Source organism: Nematolebias whitei, chromosome 20 (assembly GCF_014905685.2).
Source record: "Nematolebias whitei isolate Nwh7 chromosome 20, NemWhi1, whole genome shotgun sequence".
In the NCBI taxonomy this organism is placed as follows: Eukaryota; Metazoa; Chordata; class Actinopteri; order Cyprinodontiformes; family Rivulidae; genus Nematolebias; species Nematolebias whitei.
The window spans coordinates 23,824,400-23,842,283 of NC_056517.1; the positions used below are offsets into that span (position 1 = coordinate 23,824,400).

At 38.7% G+C, this 17,884-nt stretch overlaps 1 protein-coding gene across 1 annotated transcript in view; it reads right to left on the reverse strand.

Moving 5' to 3' along the window:
• Positions 1-17,884, reverse strand: part of tmx3b (thioredoxin related transmembrane protein 3b) — a 62,117-nt gene that overhangs the window by 14,575 nt on the left and 29,658 nt on the right. Inside the window, exons 10-13 of the mRNA XM_037694228.1 lie at positions 17,350-17,448; positions 6,997-7,054; positions 6,734-6,787; positions 1,782-1,838 (exon numbers count right to left, since the gene is read on the reverse strand). Coding sequence (XP_037550156.1) covers positions 1,782-1,838; positions 6,734-6,787; positions 6,997-7,054; positions 17,350-17,448 — 268 coding nt within the window. The remainder of the gene's footprint in view (positions 1-1,781; positions 1,839-6,733; positions 6,788-6,996; positions 7,055-17,349; positions 17,449-17,884) is intronic.

The window sequence follows — 17,884 nt, forward strand, 5'->3', positions numbered from 1 at the left end:
CACTGCTTCCGCAGGTCCCCCAAGGTCTGGAATCGGCCCTTCTCCACAATCCTCCTCAGGGTCCGGTCACCTCTTCTCGTTGTGCAGCGTTTTCTGCCACACTTTTCCCTTCCCACAGACTTCCCACTGAGGTGCCTTGATACAGCACTCTGGGAACAGCCTATTCGTTCAGCAATTTCTTTCTGTGTCTTACCCTCTTGCTTGAGGGTATCAATGATGGCCTTCTGGACAGCAGTCAGGTCGGCAGTCTTACCCATGATTGTGGTTTTGAGTAATGAACAAGGCTGGGAGTTTTTAAAAGCCTCAGGAATCTTTTGCAGGTATTTAGAGTTACGTCGTTGATTCAGATGGTTAGGTTAATAGCTTGTTTAGAGAACCTTTTCATAATATGCTAATTTTTTGGGACAGGCATTTTGGGTTTTCATGAGCTGTATGCCATAATCATCAGTATTAAAACAATTAAAGACCTGAAATATTTCAGTTGGTGTGCAATGAATCTGAAATATATGAAAGTTTGATTTTTATCATTACATTATGGAAAATAATGACCTTTATCACAATATGCTAATTTTTTTAGAAGGACCTGTACATTCTACATGTTTCATTGAATTTGTCAAGTGGTCCATGAGATGTTTTTTTTTTCTGACAGACACAGGGAACTACGTACATTATTGCCTGCCACCGTGAAAGGTGGACAATAACAAGATTTTGAGTGGCGCTAATGATTATTTATGGGCCTCTAATGTTAACTTTAGTTAAACAGAACTGTCAGACAGACTGCTGTCACGCTGCAATCGTGTAAAAGCCATCAGATTTATTTCTACTGCCCTCCAACGAGAGAGGATTAGCGGACATTGACAGGCCAGGATTTCATTCCTCAAAAGAGAGCAATTAATCCTAAACCACAGCAGCCAAATTCAACCTCATAAAAACCTAGTGTAGTACTTACAGTACATACCCATACAAAATTAGAAGTGCTAATCACTGCCTTTATCCTTAAAGGTACCCACTGCCTGCCTGATTTGAACTCTGCATAAGAAGTTTGTTAGTCATGTTTCAAATCCAACTTCTACGATGCTTGCTGACACACTGACTTAATTACACGAGTCTTAGGAGACCACGTCTGTTATAATCTGCTTCTTACAAACAATAACATGCTCAAATTAAAACAACATCCTGCAGCAGATCCATTACGCTCACATACTCTCACACAAAATTAAACAGACGCACATAATGAGATACTGGAAGACACAAAACAGACAAGTCAACAGATAGAGCCCCGCTGGCCCGTAACACTATAGTGGGGCTTTCCGTCTAATTAAAAGTGTGGAAAGTCAGATGGAGGGTCTCTCCGAGCATGACACCCTAATAGACTGGGCACAAAGCTGCTGCAGCAGGGTCGTACTGCATCATTAGTGCTGCTCTGTGGCAAGACATTAAAACACAAGACCACGACAGATTCAAGCCACACGCAGCCTCTTCTTAAATTACCTATATGTTCTTACACTAGGCCGCCCGCTTGCATGCAATTTTGTAGAAGTGTTTGCATCTTTGTGTTGTTTTTCCTTTGATGCCAGAGGGTTAAAGTTGCCAAAAGCATTGAAAAAAATGGCAGTTCGTCTGTGTAATTGACTTCTCCACAAGAGAGCATTCTTAATGGCAAAGGCTGATGTTACAAGCCGGTGCAGAGCAGGATAAGTGGCTGACAGAAGGTAACATGAGGCTGAGAAGGAGAAGGATAACATGAGGAGAGAGAAGGAGGCTAGATATGAGACACTCACCCCATAATGAGGCTGTTAATGTAGTCGTTCCCATCTATGTGGCCAAACTGGAAGTCCCTGGAGATGAGAGAAAAATCAGTGACATGAGAAAATGAAACAAGTCCAAAAATAGGACATGAACTCGCTCTTCTGCTTCTGTGGACTGTATAGCATTAGCACAAACTGAGACATTATTTTTATCAATATCACACAAATAAGAAACTTTGTTGAAAGAAATACAAGGCTGGTTTTTTTTTTTTTTTTGGTTGCTTTTGTCACTGCAGGAGAGAGAAAAATTATTCCCACGGCTCCATACTGTGCCGTCTGCTGCTTCTCCTCATCTTTTTTTCGCCACAGAAAAGACTCAGGTTATTTATCTAAATGATAAGGAAGGAAGAGGAATTCAATTTGTATCTCATTGTGCTGCACTACGTCTGAGCAGAGTGTATTGTGGGTTGACAAGGAAAAGGAGAGCCGCACAAGACCAGGAAAGCCAGTGGCTTCCACCAAATGACTGATTACGGGGGCTTCTGCATATATGGTAGGTATTATAGATCCTGAATCATAGCTACAACTAGGACATTTGTCCTCCAGGCACTAAACAGATGTGCTTATATGAATGAAATGATTGTGACAAGACGGAAAAAGAATAACTTCCATGGCTGCAATAACCAAAAAGAGTAAAAGATTGAGACATTATTGGCGACAATAGCAGGTCAGTTTAGGAATTGAGCCCTTTACAAAATAAGCAATTTCTGAAAACTGCAGCACAGTCAGACATCAATTAAAAATAGAAATTATTCACAGCTATACAACTGACATGGGTGTAAGAGGCAGAAGCACGCAAAATATGAATTTGAACTAAATGGAGATTTGTTTTTTTTTTATGTTTATACAGCTTTGTCACTCAATAGCTTCAGTATTTGTAGATCTTTTCATCCGACACTTCTTGGTAAACAATACAAAGGATTTCTGAAAATAAATACGCAAATAAATAAATATCCTAAGAAACAGTCGCAAAATTTACCAAAAAACATCAACGATAGACAAATTACCATTTTTCTCTGTCACTAGATGGCGGTCGGTTTTGTTAAATACTTGAAAAATTAAAGGTTATCCTTTAAATAAATACACATCTTCTGCTGCCTTTCATCCCAAAGGTTCAAACTAAAATCATCTTTTAACAAGAAGGTATTTTAGACTTAAATATTGTGTATTTGATATATGTACATGAATAGGTCTGAACTACTGATGCACCAAACTTTAGCTCAATACATGTAAAACTGACTGAGGTATAGCCATTATACGTTGGCTAATGTAGATTAGCTGTAGTGGCTATCTTAAATTGGGTTGATTCCAAAATAAGTTGTAGAAGTATACATTCATTTTTTACTTTCTGAGAGTTTCTATTTCAATTTCTTTCTTTTTTTTTGTTAGCAATGACTGAACAAACACAAAGACACGGTAAAAATAACGTCCACTACCGAAAGTAAAAGAATGGTAATTTAACCACGAAAATATGTTTTCATCATCAGGGAAATCTACCAGTAGCCATGACAAATCTACTATAAGTAGCAGTATTGGTAAGTAATAAGCCTTTTTTGTTGTCCTTGTACTTAAACCTGGACCTTGGACCTCAGCTGACAGTTGAATGATTGCCAGTCCAATTAAAAAAGTAGAAAACCCCTTTTTAACTGTGAGAAAGACATTGTGAGAGGACACAAAAGGATCTACGTGAGCGCTGTTGCTCACTGAGATGGATGGTAGGGGCGTTATTGTTTCACCCAAGTCACAGATCCAAAATGACAAATGTGTGAGAGGCTGCATGGTGGAACATGCCACGCTGAAATCTGAGGCTGTCATGTCGCACATCACGCTTCTGATTCCACCACACCGGGAAGCCATTTCAAACGACACACCCAGACGGAGCTTCACTGCTTGTATCACACGGTATAAACAGAAAACGGGCAGGTTTTGGCAGCACGACGCAGGGTGGAGGGGTCTTAAAAGTGTAATATTGGTGTGAATTTTTACATGTTTTTTCACAGTATTATTTGGGACTACAACAGTATTTCAGCACAGGACAATTAGGACATCATGAAAAAACTTTTTTTTTAAAGTGTGAACTTTTAATGCAAAAACTAATTTCTTGGGAATTATATGTGCATTTGCTAAAAAAAAAGAAAAAAGTAAAGAACTGCTTAATATGGATTGAAATTTTATCTCAAATTTAAAGTTCTATATAAAATAGTCAGCATTTTAGCATCAAATTAACAACTCGGGACCTGAAATCATATTAACCTTTAAAATGTACAAGGTATAAAACCTTGCTTAACCAGTTTGGTTTTATGTTTTAGTAAATGATGAGAATAATTTGTACCACTTGGTTTTTGCTTTAATAAAAGGGGACAGCCAGTGTTTTTCTGATTCACAGCATCTTTAGGACATTTCTGACTTGATCAGGCAGATATAAACATCATCATTAGAAAATACTTGTTTACACGTCAAGCAAACACAAAGCCTGATTAAAGTCTTTTCTGATCCCATATAATCCAGCTGTTGTAGAAAAATGTTTCCTTTGCTGCATTCTGCTGCCACTGACTGATCCAGTAGAATGGGTTTATATAAAGTACTTTCCCTGAAAACAGATGGATGATGGCCATCACAGTGAACTTTGAATCAGAGCCGTTAATAAACTTTAAAACAAAACAATGTATTACTGTCTAAAATAAGTTGCCAGGTCCTCTGGGTGGATACTTCTTGTTGAAACCCAACAATGTTCAGTCAGGTCATCTGGACGGTTTCTTATTTGTGCCGACACGTTTCGCCCTCCATCCACAGGGCTTCATCAGTCTGAGGAAACACAAAACAAAACTGATTCTCCACCATGAGCCTACTCCAAAGTGGATAAACCAGTTATGTTGGTGCTAAGATGGTCTCTGGGGTACGCCCTCTCCTCCAGTGCCCACCCTCTCACTCTCTTGGTGTTTCCTCAGACTGATGAAGCCCTTTGGATGAAGGAAGAAACATTGCAGCACAAAAAAGAAACTGTCCATATGACCTGTCCAGATTTTATATTTATACCTGGATTATTGAGCATGGACTTTGGCGTTTCTTGTTGAAACATTTCGTCTTTTATCCAAACGTACTACTATGATCCTAAAATAATCCATGTATAGCTCTTGACAAAATTAAGCAATGTATTAAAGTTCATGCTCAATAATCCAAGTAAAAAAATCCAACAAATTTAAGTCAGGTCTTCTGGACAGTTTCTTTTTTTTTTTTTTTTTTTGCCGTCATCCAAAGGACTTCATCAGTCTGAGGAGCCACAACAAACTCTGTTCCATAAGTCCCGTTTCAACAACAACAACAAAAAAAGAAATCATCCGGAAGACCTGAATGAACATTGTTGGATTTTTTTTACCTGGATTATTGCGCATGAACTTTGATGTTTTTAACCACTTTGGCTATGGCTGCCTCAGAGGAGTCGACGGGGGAGAGGGTACACTCCAGAAACCATCTTATCACCAGCAAACTGGTTGGTCCACTATGTGAGTGTGCTGCTTGTGGGACTGAGTTTGTTGTGGCTCCTCGGACTGATGAAGTCCTTTGGATGAAGGACGAAACGTTTCAACAAAAACAAACCATCCAGAGGAGCTGACTGAACTTTGTTGGATTAAGCAATTTATATTGCAATTAGTCATAATGTAAAAAATGCACTTTATCAACTGGGGTATGTTGCTCAGAATGCCATTTCTTCTAAACAGGAAATCTGAAGAGTTTAGGCATTTTCATGAGCAGTAAAGTCAAAACTTTACGATTACTGTTTGTGACTTTGTGATAAGAGTTTTCTCTAGTTAATAAGCAGCAACTGGTACATCAAAGTAAAGACAATAATAACTGGTGCAGAATTTCAGCACACACACACACAAACCAAATGAAAACCCCACAAGTACAATTTGCACAAATACAACCATGTGTGCCTTCTCACTCCACGCACACGCACACACACACACACACACACACAAGTGGTGGGTGAGCTGAATGCTACAACACTGATTACTACATCAAACAGCATCAGCTCCTTGAAATGTCAGTCATCTGTGATCTCTCACTCCCTGTACTGCCTCCATCTACCATCGGGGGCGACACTATAGTCGGCGACTTGTAATTATGAGCACCGCTTAGGTGTGTAAGAACACTGCAGGCAGCTCTGATCTCAGTGGGAACCTTCAAACTTGCGAAGCTTCAAAAAAACAGCACATGGCAACGCGGCGGATAGTTGTGTAATTGATGATAGAGATCTGTGTAATTCAATCAGTCCTAATGGGAATGCCTGGAGAGGCAGAAATCCTTTGATCATGGCACTTTGAGAAGCACGTCTCTATTCCAAAGCAGCAGCCACTTCAGGGGAGCACACGCTCGCTTTAACCCGAGTCCTCTAGTTAAAGGATGACCCACCAATTGTTCTTACTGAATTAGCACTTCACTCAACAGTCCTTTGTTAAACACCTGAGCGCACGCATCATCTTCAACTTTCTTTCCACTACAAGAGCAAAAATAACGTGCCATGAAATGATCCACTCTGTATTTTTAGCGGTTCTCATTTGCCTTGTTACAGAGCTCCTCTCCAACACAGGAAACGAGTCAAACAACACAGAGCATACTATAAACACCCATTCCAAGATGTTATTGCACAAAAGGAGCTGGAGAAAAAAAAAGAAAATTACGCATTAATAAAAGCCGGGTTAGACTTGTGATTGACAGCTGAAAAGAACACCTATATTTGGAAGCTGACATTTCACATAATTACCTTTCTACTGAGCCGCTACAAAAAAAAACAGACGTGCCCCGACAACGGCAAAAAGTTGCTTGTGAATAGACAGGCAGCGTTCCCCAGTGAGTACACCGTCCCAGAATAAATGTATAAACTGGATTTTCATCTCTGACCTCATCGTATATCCGTGCCTCACCTGTTAAAATGTTCTCTGTATTCCTTCGCCACCCTCTGCATCAAGGTCTTTAATCTAAAAGCAAATGAGAAGAGAGTGAAAAACCACATAAGTCACAGTCTATCTTTATTTAGCTGGTGGCAGCAATTTGTGGGAAGCGCCAAACAATAACGGCAAGTCTTATCTCTTTATTTGAAAGCCACACACCTAAATGCAGCTATCGTGGGGAAGTGTGGGAGCAATTTATAAAGAGCTGTGCTTTTTAATTTCAGTGCTCTTTGTACCTGCTGCTCTCCTCTGTAGGGTCCTTCTCATCTATGATCGCGATCGCCACCAGTTTGCCTGAGGACGCATATGAGAGTTACAAATTACAACCGGACACACAAAAAGATGGTGTGGAGACAACAGCAGGCCAGTTAGATGCTCTATAGAAGACACATTGCCTCACAATGGGGAAAAGAAAGGAAGGGGCATAAAAGGTGATTTATTTATTACCATGCTTTTTGCTGTGTAAGTCGCACCTTTTTGCAAAAATTAGCATGCCCTGCGAATTATACAAAGAAGCAACTTATTTATGTTTTTTCCCCTCATATTTATAACCCAATTTTTGGCTGAGATCTGACGATTTCATTCATTCCGACATGAAAAATGTTGAACACTACCATTTTCAGCCATTAGAGGGCCATCAACTAATATGGCAAGCCAAGTGTCGCATTAATAGGTAAGTGGCTATTAATGAGACATTTTGTTGCCATACAAAACCACCTACGTCTCGCTCCGAAACTCCTGGTGCAAACATCAAATCCGCTGTATTCCGCTGCACCGCACAGGCAAAATGCAGCTGGTTTGACCATTAAAGTGCATTTATTAAGGAAAAGTTCAACGGAGACACACCTTTACTATAATGTCGAGCAAACAAATAATTGTTTTTAGGTGTTAGTCTTGTTAAATTCTTGTTCAAGTCCTCTTGTGCACACTCCCGTGACCGCCATTTGGCAGACAATCAATTTTTGGCACAACACTGGCACACGTTTCCGAGTGACCAGCGGTGACACATAACAAACGCGACGCGTCAGCGGTGATGCATAATAGATGCGACTAATACAACGAAGCTATGTATTTATGTTTTTTCCCCATATTTATAACTCAATTTTTGGCTGAGATCTGATGATTTAATTCATTCTGGCATGGAACATATTGAACACTACCCAACAATTTTCAGTCAGGTCATCTGGACAGTTTCTTTTTTTGCTGAAACGTTTCACCTTCTATCTGGAAGGCTTCATCAGTCAAAGAAACACACAACACAAAACCGATTCTTCCCCCAAAGAGTTTACTCCACAGTGGAACAAACCAATTATGTTGGTGCTAAGATGGTGTCTTTGGCACGCCCCCTCCTCTTGTGCCAGCCCTCTTCCTCGTCGACAGTCATGTCAAACTGGTTCAAAACCAAAAAATTAGTATTTTTTCAGCATGGACTTTTTTTGGTTTTGAACCAGTTTGACATGACTGTCGACGAGGAAGAGGGCTGACACAAGAGGAAGGGGCGTGCCAAAGACACCATCTTAGTACCAACATAACTGGTTTGTTCCACTGTGGAGTAAACCGTTTGGGGGAAGAATCAGTTTTGTGTTGTGCGTTTCCTTGACTGATGAAGCCTTCCAGATAGAAGGTGAAACGTTTCAGCAAAAAAAGAAACTGTCCAGATGACCTGACTGAAAATTGTTGGATTGTATACCTGGATTATTAAACATGGACTTTTTTTGGTATTGAACACAAGCATTTTCAGCCACTAGTGGGCCCTCAACTAATATGGCAAGCCAAGTGTCTCATTAATAGGTAAAAGTGGCTATTAATGAGACATTTTGTTGCCATACCAAGGCATCTTCGTCTCGCTCCAAAACTCCTGGAGCAAACATCAAATCTGCTGTATTTTGCTGTGCCGCCCAGGCGAAATGCAACTGATTTGACCATTAAAGTGCATTTATTAAGGAAAAGTTCAACTGAGACACATCTTTGCTATAATGTTGAGCAAACATATAATTGTTTTTAAGTGTTAATCTTGTTAAATTCTTGTTAAAGTCCTCTTGTGCACACTCCCGTGGCTGCCATTTGGAAGCCAACCGATTTTTGGCACAACAACAGCCCACTTTCCGGGTGGTCAGCGGTGATGCATAATAGATGAGACTTATACGGTGAAGCAACTTATTTATGGTTTTTTTCCCACTTCATTAGACATATTTGGACTGATGCAACTTATACGGTGGTGTGACGTGTATGGCGGCAAGTACGGTAATCACTTAAATATAAAAGATTAGAAGTTGCTTGTTTGTGCAGGAAATAAGTGGTCTTTTTTTTTTTTTTTAAATATCCTATCTGGATGCTATTTAAACCCCAAAACACATGGCATGACAGTTATGTATTTAGAAAAAAACTTTCAACAAAATGTTTCCTATTTAAACTGGCATGATTTGAGGCTGGGAGCCAGCAGACTTTTGGATGAGAGTGCCAGCCTGCCCCCTGCTGCTCGCTGATGCTGAGAGGTTATGTAAAGTGAGTAGACAGCCTGGCATCAGTAACAGGAAAAATAGCAAACATGGAAGAAGTGTGGGTATCACATTCACCTCAACGTGCACTCAAAATAACTTACCACCACCAAGGTCTGAGATTGTTTAGGAAACAAACAAAAAAAAGTTAATTTATTGTGCGTTTTCCCTCCACACTACGGCATCACGGGAGTTCCACCTGCGGGAATATGCATAATTAACTCGGTGCAGGTTTGGAACACTAAAAAAGCTCTGCTGCTGTAGTAGCAGGATTCATCTTTGTGCCGTCAGAACGTGTGCAGACTTTGCTGCAACACTGTAGGCTGTGAGTCAAGAAAAAGCTTTTCTGAAGTTAAAAATGGAAGAAAGTTTTGTATAGTTTTCCTGTTGTAATTAAATTCTTTCTTTGTGATGCAGACACTACAAACAACACTTGAGTAGTAAAAGTCTTTTAATCCTTTTCATGGTTAAATTCTCTCTGTTTGCTAGCAGTGCACATGCTCTTTACTAATTTCAGGTACAAATCCGTTAAATTGTCACAGGCTTTTCATTTATACAAAAGTGACAGCAATTACAGTAACAGTGCAAAAACAAATAAAGCATTGCAGTCTATTAGCCATTATAGTGTTTTAAAAAAAAGAACTCAAATATGATGTAAAATCTGCAGATGTAACAAAGAAAACAAACAAAAATAAAACGGAGGTATAGCGGGGTATACCGTACTTTCCGCCGTACACGTTGCACTGCCGTATAAGTCACACCAGTCCCAAAATGTATAATAAATTGGAAAAAACATAAATAAGTCGCTTTGCCGTATAAGTCACATCTATTATGCGTCACCGCTGACCACCCAGAAACATAGGCCAGTGTTGTGCCAAAAATCGATGGGCTGCCAAATGGCAGCCACGGGAGCATGCACGGGAGGACTTTAACAAGAGTTTAACAAGATTAACGTTTTAAAACAATTATTTGTTTGCTCAACGTTATAGTAAAGGTGTGTCTCAGTTGAACTTTTCCTTAATAAATGCACTTTAATGGTCAAATCAGCTGCATTTCAAAAGCCAATTCATGGAAGCGGGAGCACGCAGAGGGAGGACTCGCTGTGCATTTCGTCTAAATTTTACAAGATTAACGCCTAAAAACAATTATTTGTTTGCTTGACATAGCAAAGGTGTGTCTCGGTTGAAGTTTTCCTTAATAAATTTACTTTAATGATCAAATCAGCTGCATTTCGCCTGGGCGCCGCCGCGAAATGTAGCTGATTTGACATTTGCTCCAAGAGTTCTGGAGCGAGACGAAGGTGGTTTGGTATGGCAAGTCAAGTGTCTCATTAATAGCCACTTTTACCTATTAATGATATACGTGGCTTGTCATATTGGCCGAGGACCCTCTAGCGTCTGAAAATAGTAGTGTTCAATATTTTCCATGTCAGAATGAATGAAATCGTCAGATCTCAGCTAAAATTGGGTTATAAATATGGGAAGAAGAAAAACCATATTAGTCGCTTCGGTGTATAAGTCACAGGACTTGCAAATTTATGTAAAAAGGCGCAACTTATACAAAAAAAAAATGGTAGTTTAAAAAAAACATAATTTTTGTTAGTTCTTAGTTTTGTTTTGTATGTGCTGTAAACCTATCTCAAAAATAGACTAATACTTTTAGGTAATATACGTAAAAATTTGAGTCAAGTACTGAAATGAAAAATTACATCTTAGATACGGTAAATATCTAATCTAATATCTAATATCTTTTAGCGTACTTTTGGGGTTTGTTCAGCATATATCTTATCATATATAGGTGAAGTACTGGCACAGAGGTTAGAAAAGGTGGGCCTGTGATCAGAAAGTCACAGGTTCAACTCCCGGTACCATCAACATCAAAATGTGGGTGGAAAAGGTGAAACACCCACGCCTGCCTCCACCCTCACTTGCCCCACTCTGGGACCCTGAGCAAAACCCCACCATTTGCTCCCAAAAACAGGTCTCTCTTGAAAATGAGTTCTTGTGACTCAATGAGACTACCTTTATAAATAAAGGGTAAATAATTTTTTTTTTAAAAAGTACATCTTAGATCCTTATTTATGGTTTCGTTTTATACTTTACATTTTGCTATTTTGGGGTGTAACTGGGACTTTGATTACATAATTTCATTCCATATCATGTACCACATGTGATGAAACGACAATAAAGTTGACTTGAACTTGATCTTGCACAACACAAGCAGTTCAGTAAAGACTCGTCCAATCCATCTATTTTTATCTCCACTTAACTTTGCAAAATGCTATAATTTACTGAACTAGAAAAGTAGAAAAACAAAAGGTTTCACTGCTGCCTTCTTGGAGGGGCTTTATTTTTTCTAGTAATTTCACTTGAGCAGTTTCAGAGTCCACTCACCCCAACGTCCCACTCCAGCTTATTTTTACCGCTATGAAAACTCAACTGTGTTGATTTTTGAAGTCTTGTAAATAAATAAAAAACTTTGACAGAATATATTTGAATATAGAAAGCATTTGTCTTCTCATACACCAAAAAACTCCAACCAATAAGCCTTAAAAACGTCGTAGCAGCACAACCCTGGTAGCTAAATAAAATGACAGCTTGACATAATCCTCACAGTCTTTGCATAACAATAAAATTAAATAATGCTTTAAGAATTCACACAACTGAGACCCATTTTCTTATTTACATTTTGCAGCATGCAATTTGTACCACAATTGTTGTGTTATTTCAACAATTCATATATTTCAACGTTCAGGACATTCCTGCTATAAATTTGTGTCATTTGTACTTTTAAAAATATTTACCTTTTTCTGGCCATGTTTTTCTCATTATGAATGGATGGAGCGCTACATCCTTCAAACCTTTGTGATGTTTAAAATCTTTTACTGCTCATTTCAGCTTTTGTTGTGGTTCAGCTGTTTTTTCAGGTTCTTTGTGCTAATTTCAGTTTCCTTCAGCTCCTTTCTGTTCAATTCAATTCAGTTTATTTATATAGCTCCAAGCCACAACATAAGTCATATCAGTGCGTTGAGTGCTATATAAAAATAAACCAGAAAATTCTGCTAATTTCAGCTAAATTAAGCTTTTAGTCTACTTTTTCAGCTACTTTGTAGATAATTTTCTGCTAAATTTAGCCTTTTTTCCCCAGATATATTTTTGATTGTCTTTTGTGCTTCTTTCTGATCGTTTCAACTTCTTTTTGTTAAAAAATGTCAGCTTTTGTCTGCATATTTCAGTTTATTTTTTCCTAATTTTAGCTTATTCCACTTCATTTTACCCTATTCAGCTTTTTCTATACATTTCTACTGTTTCTCTTCTGTTTTGCATCTTTATTTTCCTGATTTCAGCTAAGTCAGCTGTTCAGATCCAACTTGTATTAACAGTTTAGCGACAAAAACCATTTCAGCAGCTTTCAGCAAAAATCATTCAGAAATCAGAATTCACACTGCATTTTCACATTAAAGGCAATTTCTCTAGTACTTATTATTTTTATTTCATTTCATATCTTTGCTTCATCTACTCAGAAGTTTTTCCTAATTTTTATATTTCATATCTTACTAGGAAAATGCTTTCTCTGAATATTTTGGTCAATTGTTACTAGGCCAGTCGCGATAAACAATAAATCAATTAATCGTATGATAAATGAAAATTATCTACTTATTTTCATTTATTAGCTTTATCGTCTATTCGTGTCTCTCTTTCTACTGAAGACACTGGATGACAAAAGGCTCAACCCCGGTGCTCTTCACTGACCTCTCCCTTCCTCTTCTCTCTTTTAAAATCCATTTTAACTGCCCAAAATTGTTTGTTGGATCGTTAAAAGCAGCTAAGCTAAGAAGGAAGCTATGCTACGAGCTAAGCTAACAGGCCGACCTCTGAAAAAAAAAACCTCCGTCTTGTTGAAGCTCCAAAATTCACAGTTGAAGCCTGTACCTTTGTGTAAAAAGTTGTTTTTCTCTGCAAAAAGAAGCTGAGAACTTGTTTATTGATTTTTTTATTAAAAGCTTTGTGTGAAAAATGCTATGCTAAAGAGCTCAAACCACACCGAGCGTCCGCCATTTTGAGAACCGAAAAACAGGAACGAGAGACAGAACATGTCCCGTCAAGGGGCTTCCCTCCTATTTTTCTTAAAGAGACACGCTGCTCGCTCCCTCACTATCCATCCTTAGGTTCAAGCTGTCTTATATTGCCATCCGGTGGTCAAAAAAACGTACTACACTCAAAAATTAACCAACATTTCTTCTTAAATTTGACAATAATTACTAATTATTGTCAAATTTCAAACATTATCATCATTTATCACAATAATTTCTGACACAATAAATCGCCCAGCAAAATTTGTTATCATGACAGGCCTATCTGTGACCCACAGATGAAGTAAAACTACAGAAATTTAACGCCGTTTTTCTTTTCTGCAGCTTCATGACTCTCAGTTATACCATAACACAAGTTGAGGTGTTTTGGATTCCTAATTAAAGCTGATTACATAAGAAGTTCAGGGTTTGAATAGAATCTTGCTTCACATTTCAGTGCATCATAAAGCATTTGTGAATCTCTCATAAAAGCCCACATCCTTCAAAGTAGAAAGAGTTTCTGATGAAAGCTTAAAGACGTGTTCTCTCTTGTGCAGTGATGTAATCTAATTTAATACATCCATCCGAGAACTCGCATCATAGTTCCTGAAATCTGCTCCATCTAATCCACTGGTTTAGGAAGTGCATCGTTTACTCAGCCGATAATGTTTACAGACTGGTTTGGTGTGTAAATCCAGTATTAATATGCAGCGAGATTCATGGTTTTAACAGAATGGGGAAAAAAATAAAAATGCATACAAATGCAATAGTTTATTATGCTAATGGTATATGGGTTGGTTGTTTGTTTTTTGTGTTTCCACCCCTGGAAAACACCTCAATGAAAAGAGAACGGCCTTCTAACGTGTTCAAACAGATTGTGCTTCATCTCTCAGTCTGTGTTTCAGTCCCTTAAATCATGCCACATAAATAATTTAATTCACAGTTTCAGGCTCTTCACTGATTTCCGTCATGCTAGTATTTAGATGTGGGTCCAGACCTCTGTCTGCTTATGGCTTGTGAAGTGTTGGATAGGGGATTTTCAAGCATAAAATGTCATCCCACCAGCTTCACTGAGCCCAGGAGCATGAAATGTGATCCTTGGTTGAAAAGGTTGAAAACACTTCAGTGACAAGGCAGCTGCCATTTATTTATTTGTTTGTTTCTACACACATTCACGTCAACCTAAACTGTAAGATTTCCATCAGTCACACATTGTTTATCCAGTTAACATCATACACAGAGTATTTTATAAGCACAGATGTTAATACACAGAAAGTTGGGCTTGGATCAGAGAGAAAGGAAAGCATTTCAGCAGCATCCAACTGCCAGCAGGACATAAAATATTAAGAACTTAAACAGCACCTTTTAAATTTAACAAGGTTGAGTCAGGTCCTCTGGATGGATTCTTCTTTGTTGAAACGTTTCGTCTTTTATCCAAAATACTTCTTCTGTCTGAGGAGCTGCAAGCAGGAGAAGCAGAATCACCACTGGCTAAAAAGGATGGTCCAGAACAGAAGAGCGGCAGCATCAGGCCAGGACTCTGAGGTCTACACTCATATGCAGGCCAGCGGTCATTCTTTTAGGGATGAAGATGTTCACATCCTTGATAGAGAGGAACACTGGTTTGAGAGAGGAGTGAAGGAAGCCATCTTTGTGAAGAGAAACTGTCCATCATTATAAACGGGGGCGGAGGCCTCCGTGTCCAACTACTCCAATACCTTCTTACCACACAGTTATTCCTAGCATCACATAGCCCTCTGTGAATAGCAAGCAGCCATCAGGGCACTAACAATTGGTCGTTAGGCAGATGGACCTCCTTTTACATGTGAACAGCTAGTTCTGGATGTCACCAGCAAACTGCTTGATCCACTACGAGAGGTGCTAGTTATAAGACTGAGTTTGTTGCAGCTCCTCAGACTGAAGAAGTCTTTCGGATAAAAGACGAAACGTTTCAACATAGAAGAATCTGTCCAGAGGACCTGACTCAACCTAGTTGGATACCGTATTTTCTGCTGTACCCGTCGCACCGCCCTATAAGTCGCATCAGTCCAAATACGTCTAATAAAGTGGAAAAATCCATAAATACGTCGCATCTATTATGAGTCACCACTGACAACCGGGAAATGTTGCTGGCGCAGCAGCATGCACGGGAGGACTAAGAATTTAACAAGATTAAAACAATTATTTGTTTGCTCAACATTATATCAAAGGTGCGTCTCAGTCTAACTTTTCCTTAATAAATGCACTTTGACGGTCAAACCAGCTGTATTTTCAAAAGCCGATATGCGGAAGTACCGGGGTAGGCGCGTGCACGAGAGGACTCACTGTGCATTTCTTCAAAACTTAACAAGATAACCACCTAAAAACAATTATTTGTTTGCTTGAAATTATAATAAAGGTGTGTCTCGGTTGAACTTTGACTTAATAAATGCACTTTAACAATCAAATCAGCTGCATTTCAAAAGCCGATACGCGAAAACATGAACGCGCAGAGGGCGACTCACTGTCCATTTCTTTGAAATTTAACAAGATAACCACCTAAAAACAAATATTTGTTAGCTCCACTTTATAATAAAGGTGTGTCTCAGTTGAACTTTTACTTTATAAATGCACTTTGACAGTCAAATCGGCTGCATTTCGCCGGGGCGGCGCAGCAAAATTAAGCTGACTTGACGGTTGCTCAAGGCAGATGACTGTGGCAGGCTATGGCAAGCCAAATGTGTCATTAACAGCTACTTTTCCATATTACATGATCCAACGGCATGCTAGATTACTTGACTGCCATCTAGCGACTGAAAATGGTAGTGTTCAATATTTTTAGTCAGAATGAATGAAAACGATCATATCCCAGCCAAAAATTGGTTTATAAATATGGGAAAAAAATCCATATACGTTGCTTTGGCATATAAGTCGCAGGAAATGCAAATTACGCAAAAAAAACTGACTCATAGGGCGAAAAATACAGTACCTGGATTATTGAGCATGCATCAGCACCTTTTAAAGCTTGTTTAGATTATACAAAATGGATAAAAATGTGTTTTTATATACACATGCATGCTTTTTACTACACGTACAACATGCCAATTAGCATATCAGCATGGGGGTGTTGTGTCTTGCCTCTTCGACACATTGAAAACTGAGCATCAAACTGTCAACCTTCCAGTTTCAGGACCACGGCTGATCCACAGCTGCCTCAATGTTCTCAGTAAAAAGCTCAGAAAGGAGGAAAATGCTGTATCCAATATTAGAAAAGCACAGCATTTTTGCACGGAGCATCAATTTACTGCTGTTTAAGGGGCAGTTTGTATTTCCATCTTGCACTTAATATACTTTTTCATGGAAAACTGTATTTGAACAAGAATATGGGCTGTTTCGTGGGGGCAAGGATCTCTTTTCATTTTGTAAATGTAGCCTAAATGCCAAAGTAAGGCAGGTTTTTCTACAACAGCTGCTATAAATGTTTAATTTTTAAGTTGCTACTTGCTAATATTTGTGGTGGGGCTGCTAAACATTAGGGAGTTAATTTTATAATAAAATTGTGATGACACACTTCAAATGATGTGTGCCTGTATTTAGTATGCAGCTCAGAAGTGCTTATGAGGAACTTTAATTCCCGTGTTGTAAAGAGTAAAAAAGACATAAAGGGGAAAAAAAAAACAATAAAATGCACAAGTTAAAGTAAAATAATTCCAAATAGGCTAATAAACACTGAGCTGAATCTATTGTGACAAAGAAGAAGGGAGGAAAAATGCAAGCATTACTAAACATGTTCCAGATTTGACTTTAACATGTAAGCATTTTCTACATTTGTTTATTCTTTAGGAATTTAGTGAATATTGTGAAGTTTTGTGACGCTCCATGGCAATATTTTACCTCTAAAACAATTTAACTATTGAGCAAAAAATAGCCCCGCTAAATATTCAGTTAATATTTTGTAAAAAATTAAAGTGTGATTACCAAAAAACCCCAAAAGAATGAAATTTGGGAGTTGTATTATGTACGAAAACAGCATTCGTCACCTGTTTCACCAAGCTCATACAACGTAAAACCATCGATCTGAAGGTATCCTTGAAAGCGTTCTTTGTTCACCCACGATGACAGGACACCGTCCTCGTATTCTGCAACACAAAGAGACAGAATCGTTCAAAAGCAGAAGGACACAGCAGCTTTCAGACATCCAGCCTGTAAATCTCAAAAAGAAGGCAGAACATTGTTTTGATACCTGGACTGTCAGAAGATCACAATGTTCAGAGCATGGGAGCTCATCGGGGGGGTGAAAAGTAAAACTCATGCTGAGCATTCAAAGAACAGGGTAGCTAAACAATGATCAAAGCAGCCTGAAGAAGTCTGGAAGGCTACTGAGGGTCAGGAACACAATAGTTTGATTCTGGGTGAGCAAATAGACCATCTGTGCATACGTTAAAAAAAGAAAAGGAACTAGAATATTTTGCTCAAGCTGGATGATGATTGTGCAATCATGCAGAATCACCCCGTAATTTTTTTATTTACCAAATAAGTTGTCAAAAATATATCATTTAGAGCCAGCAGTTATGT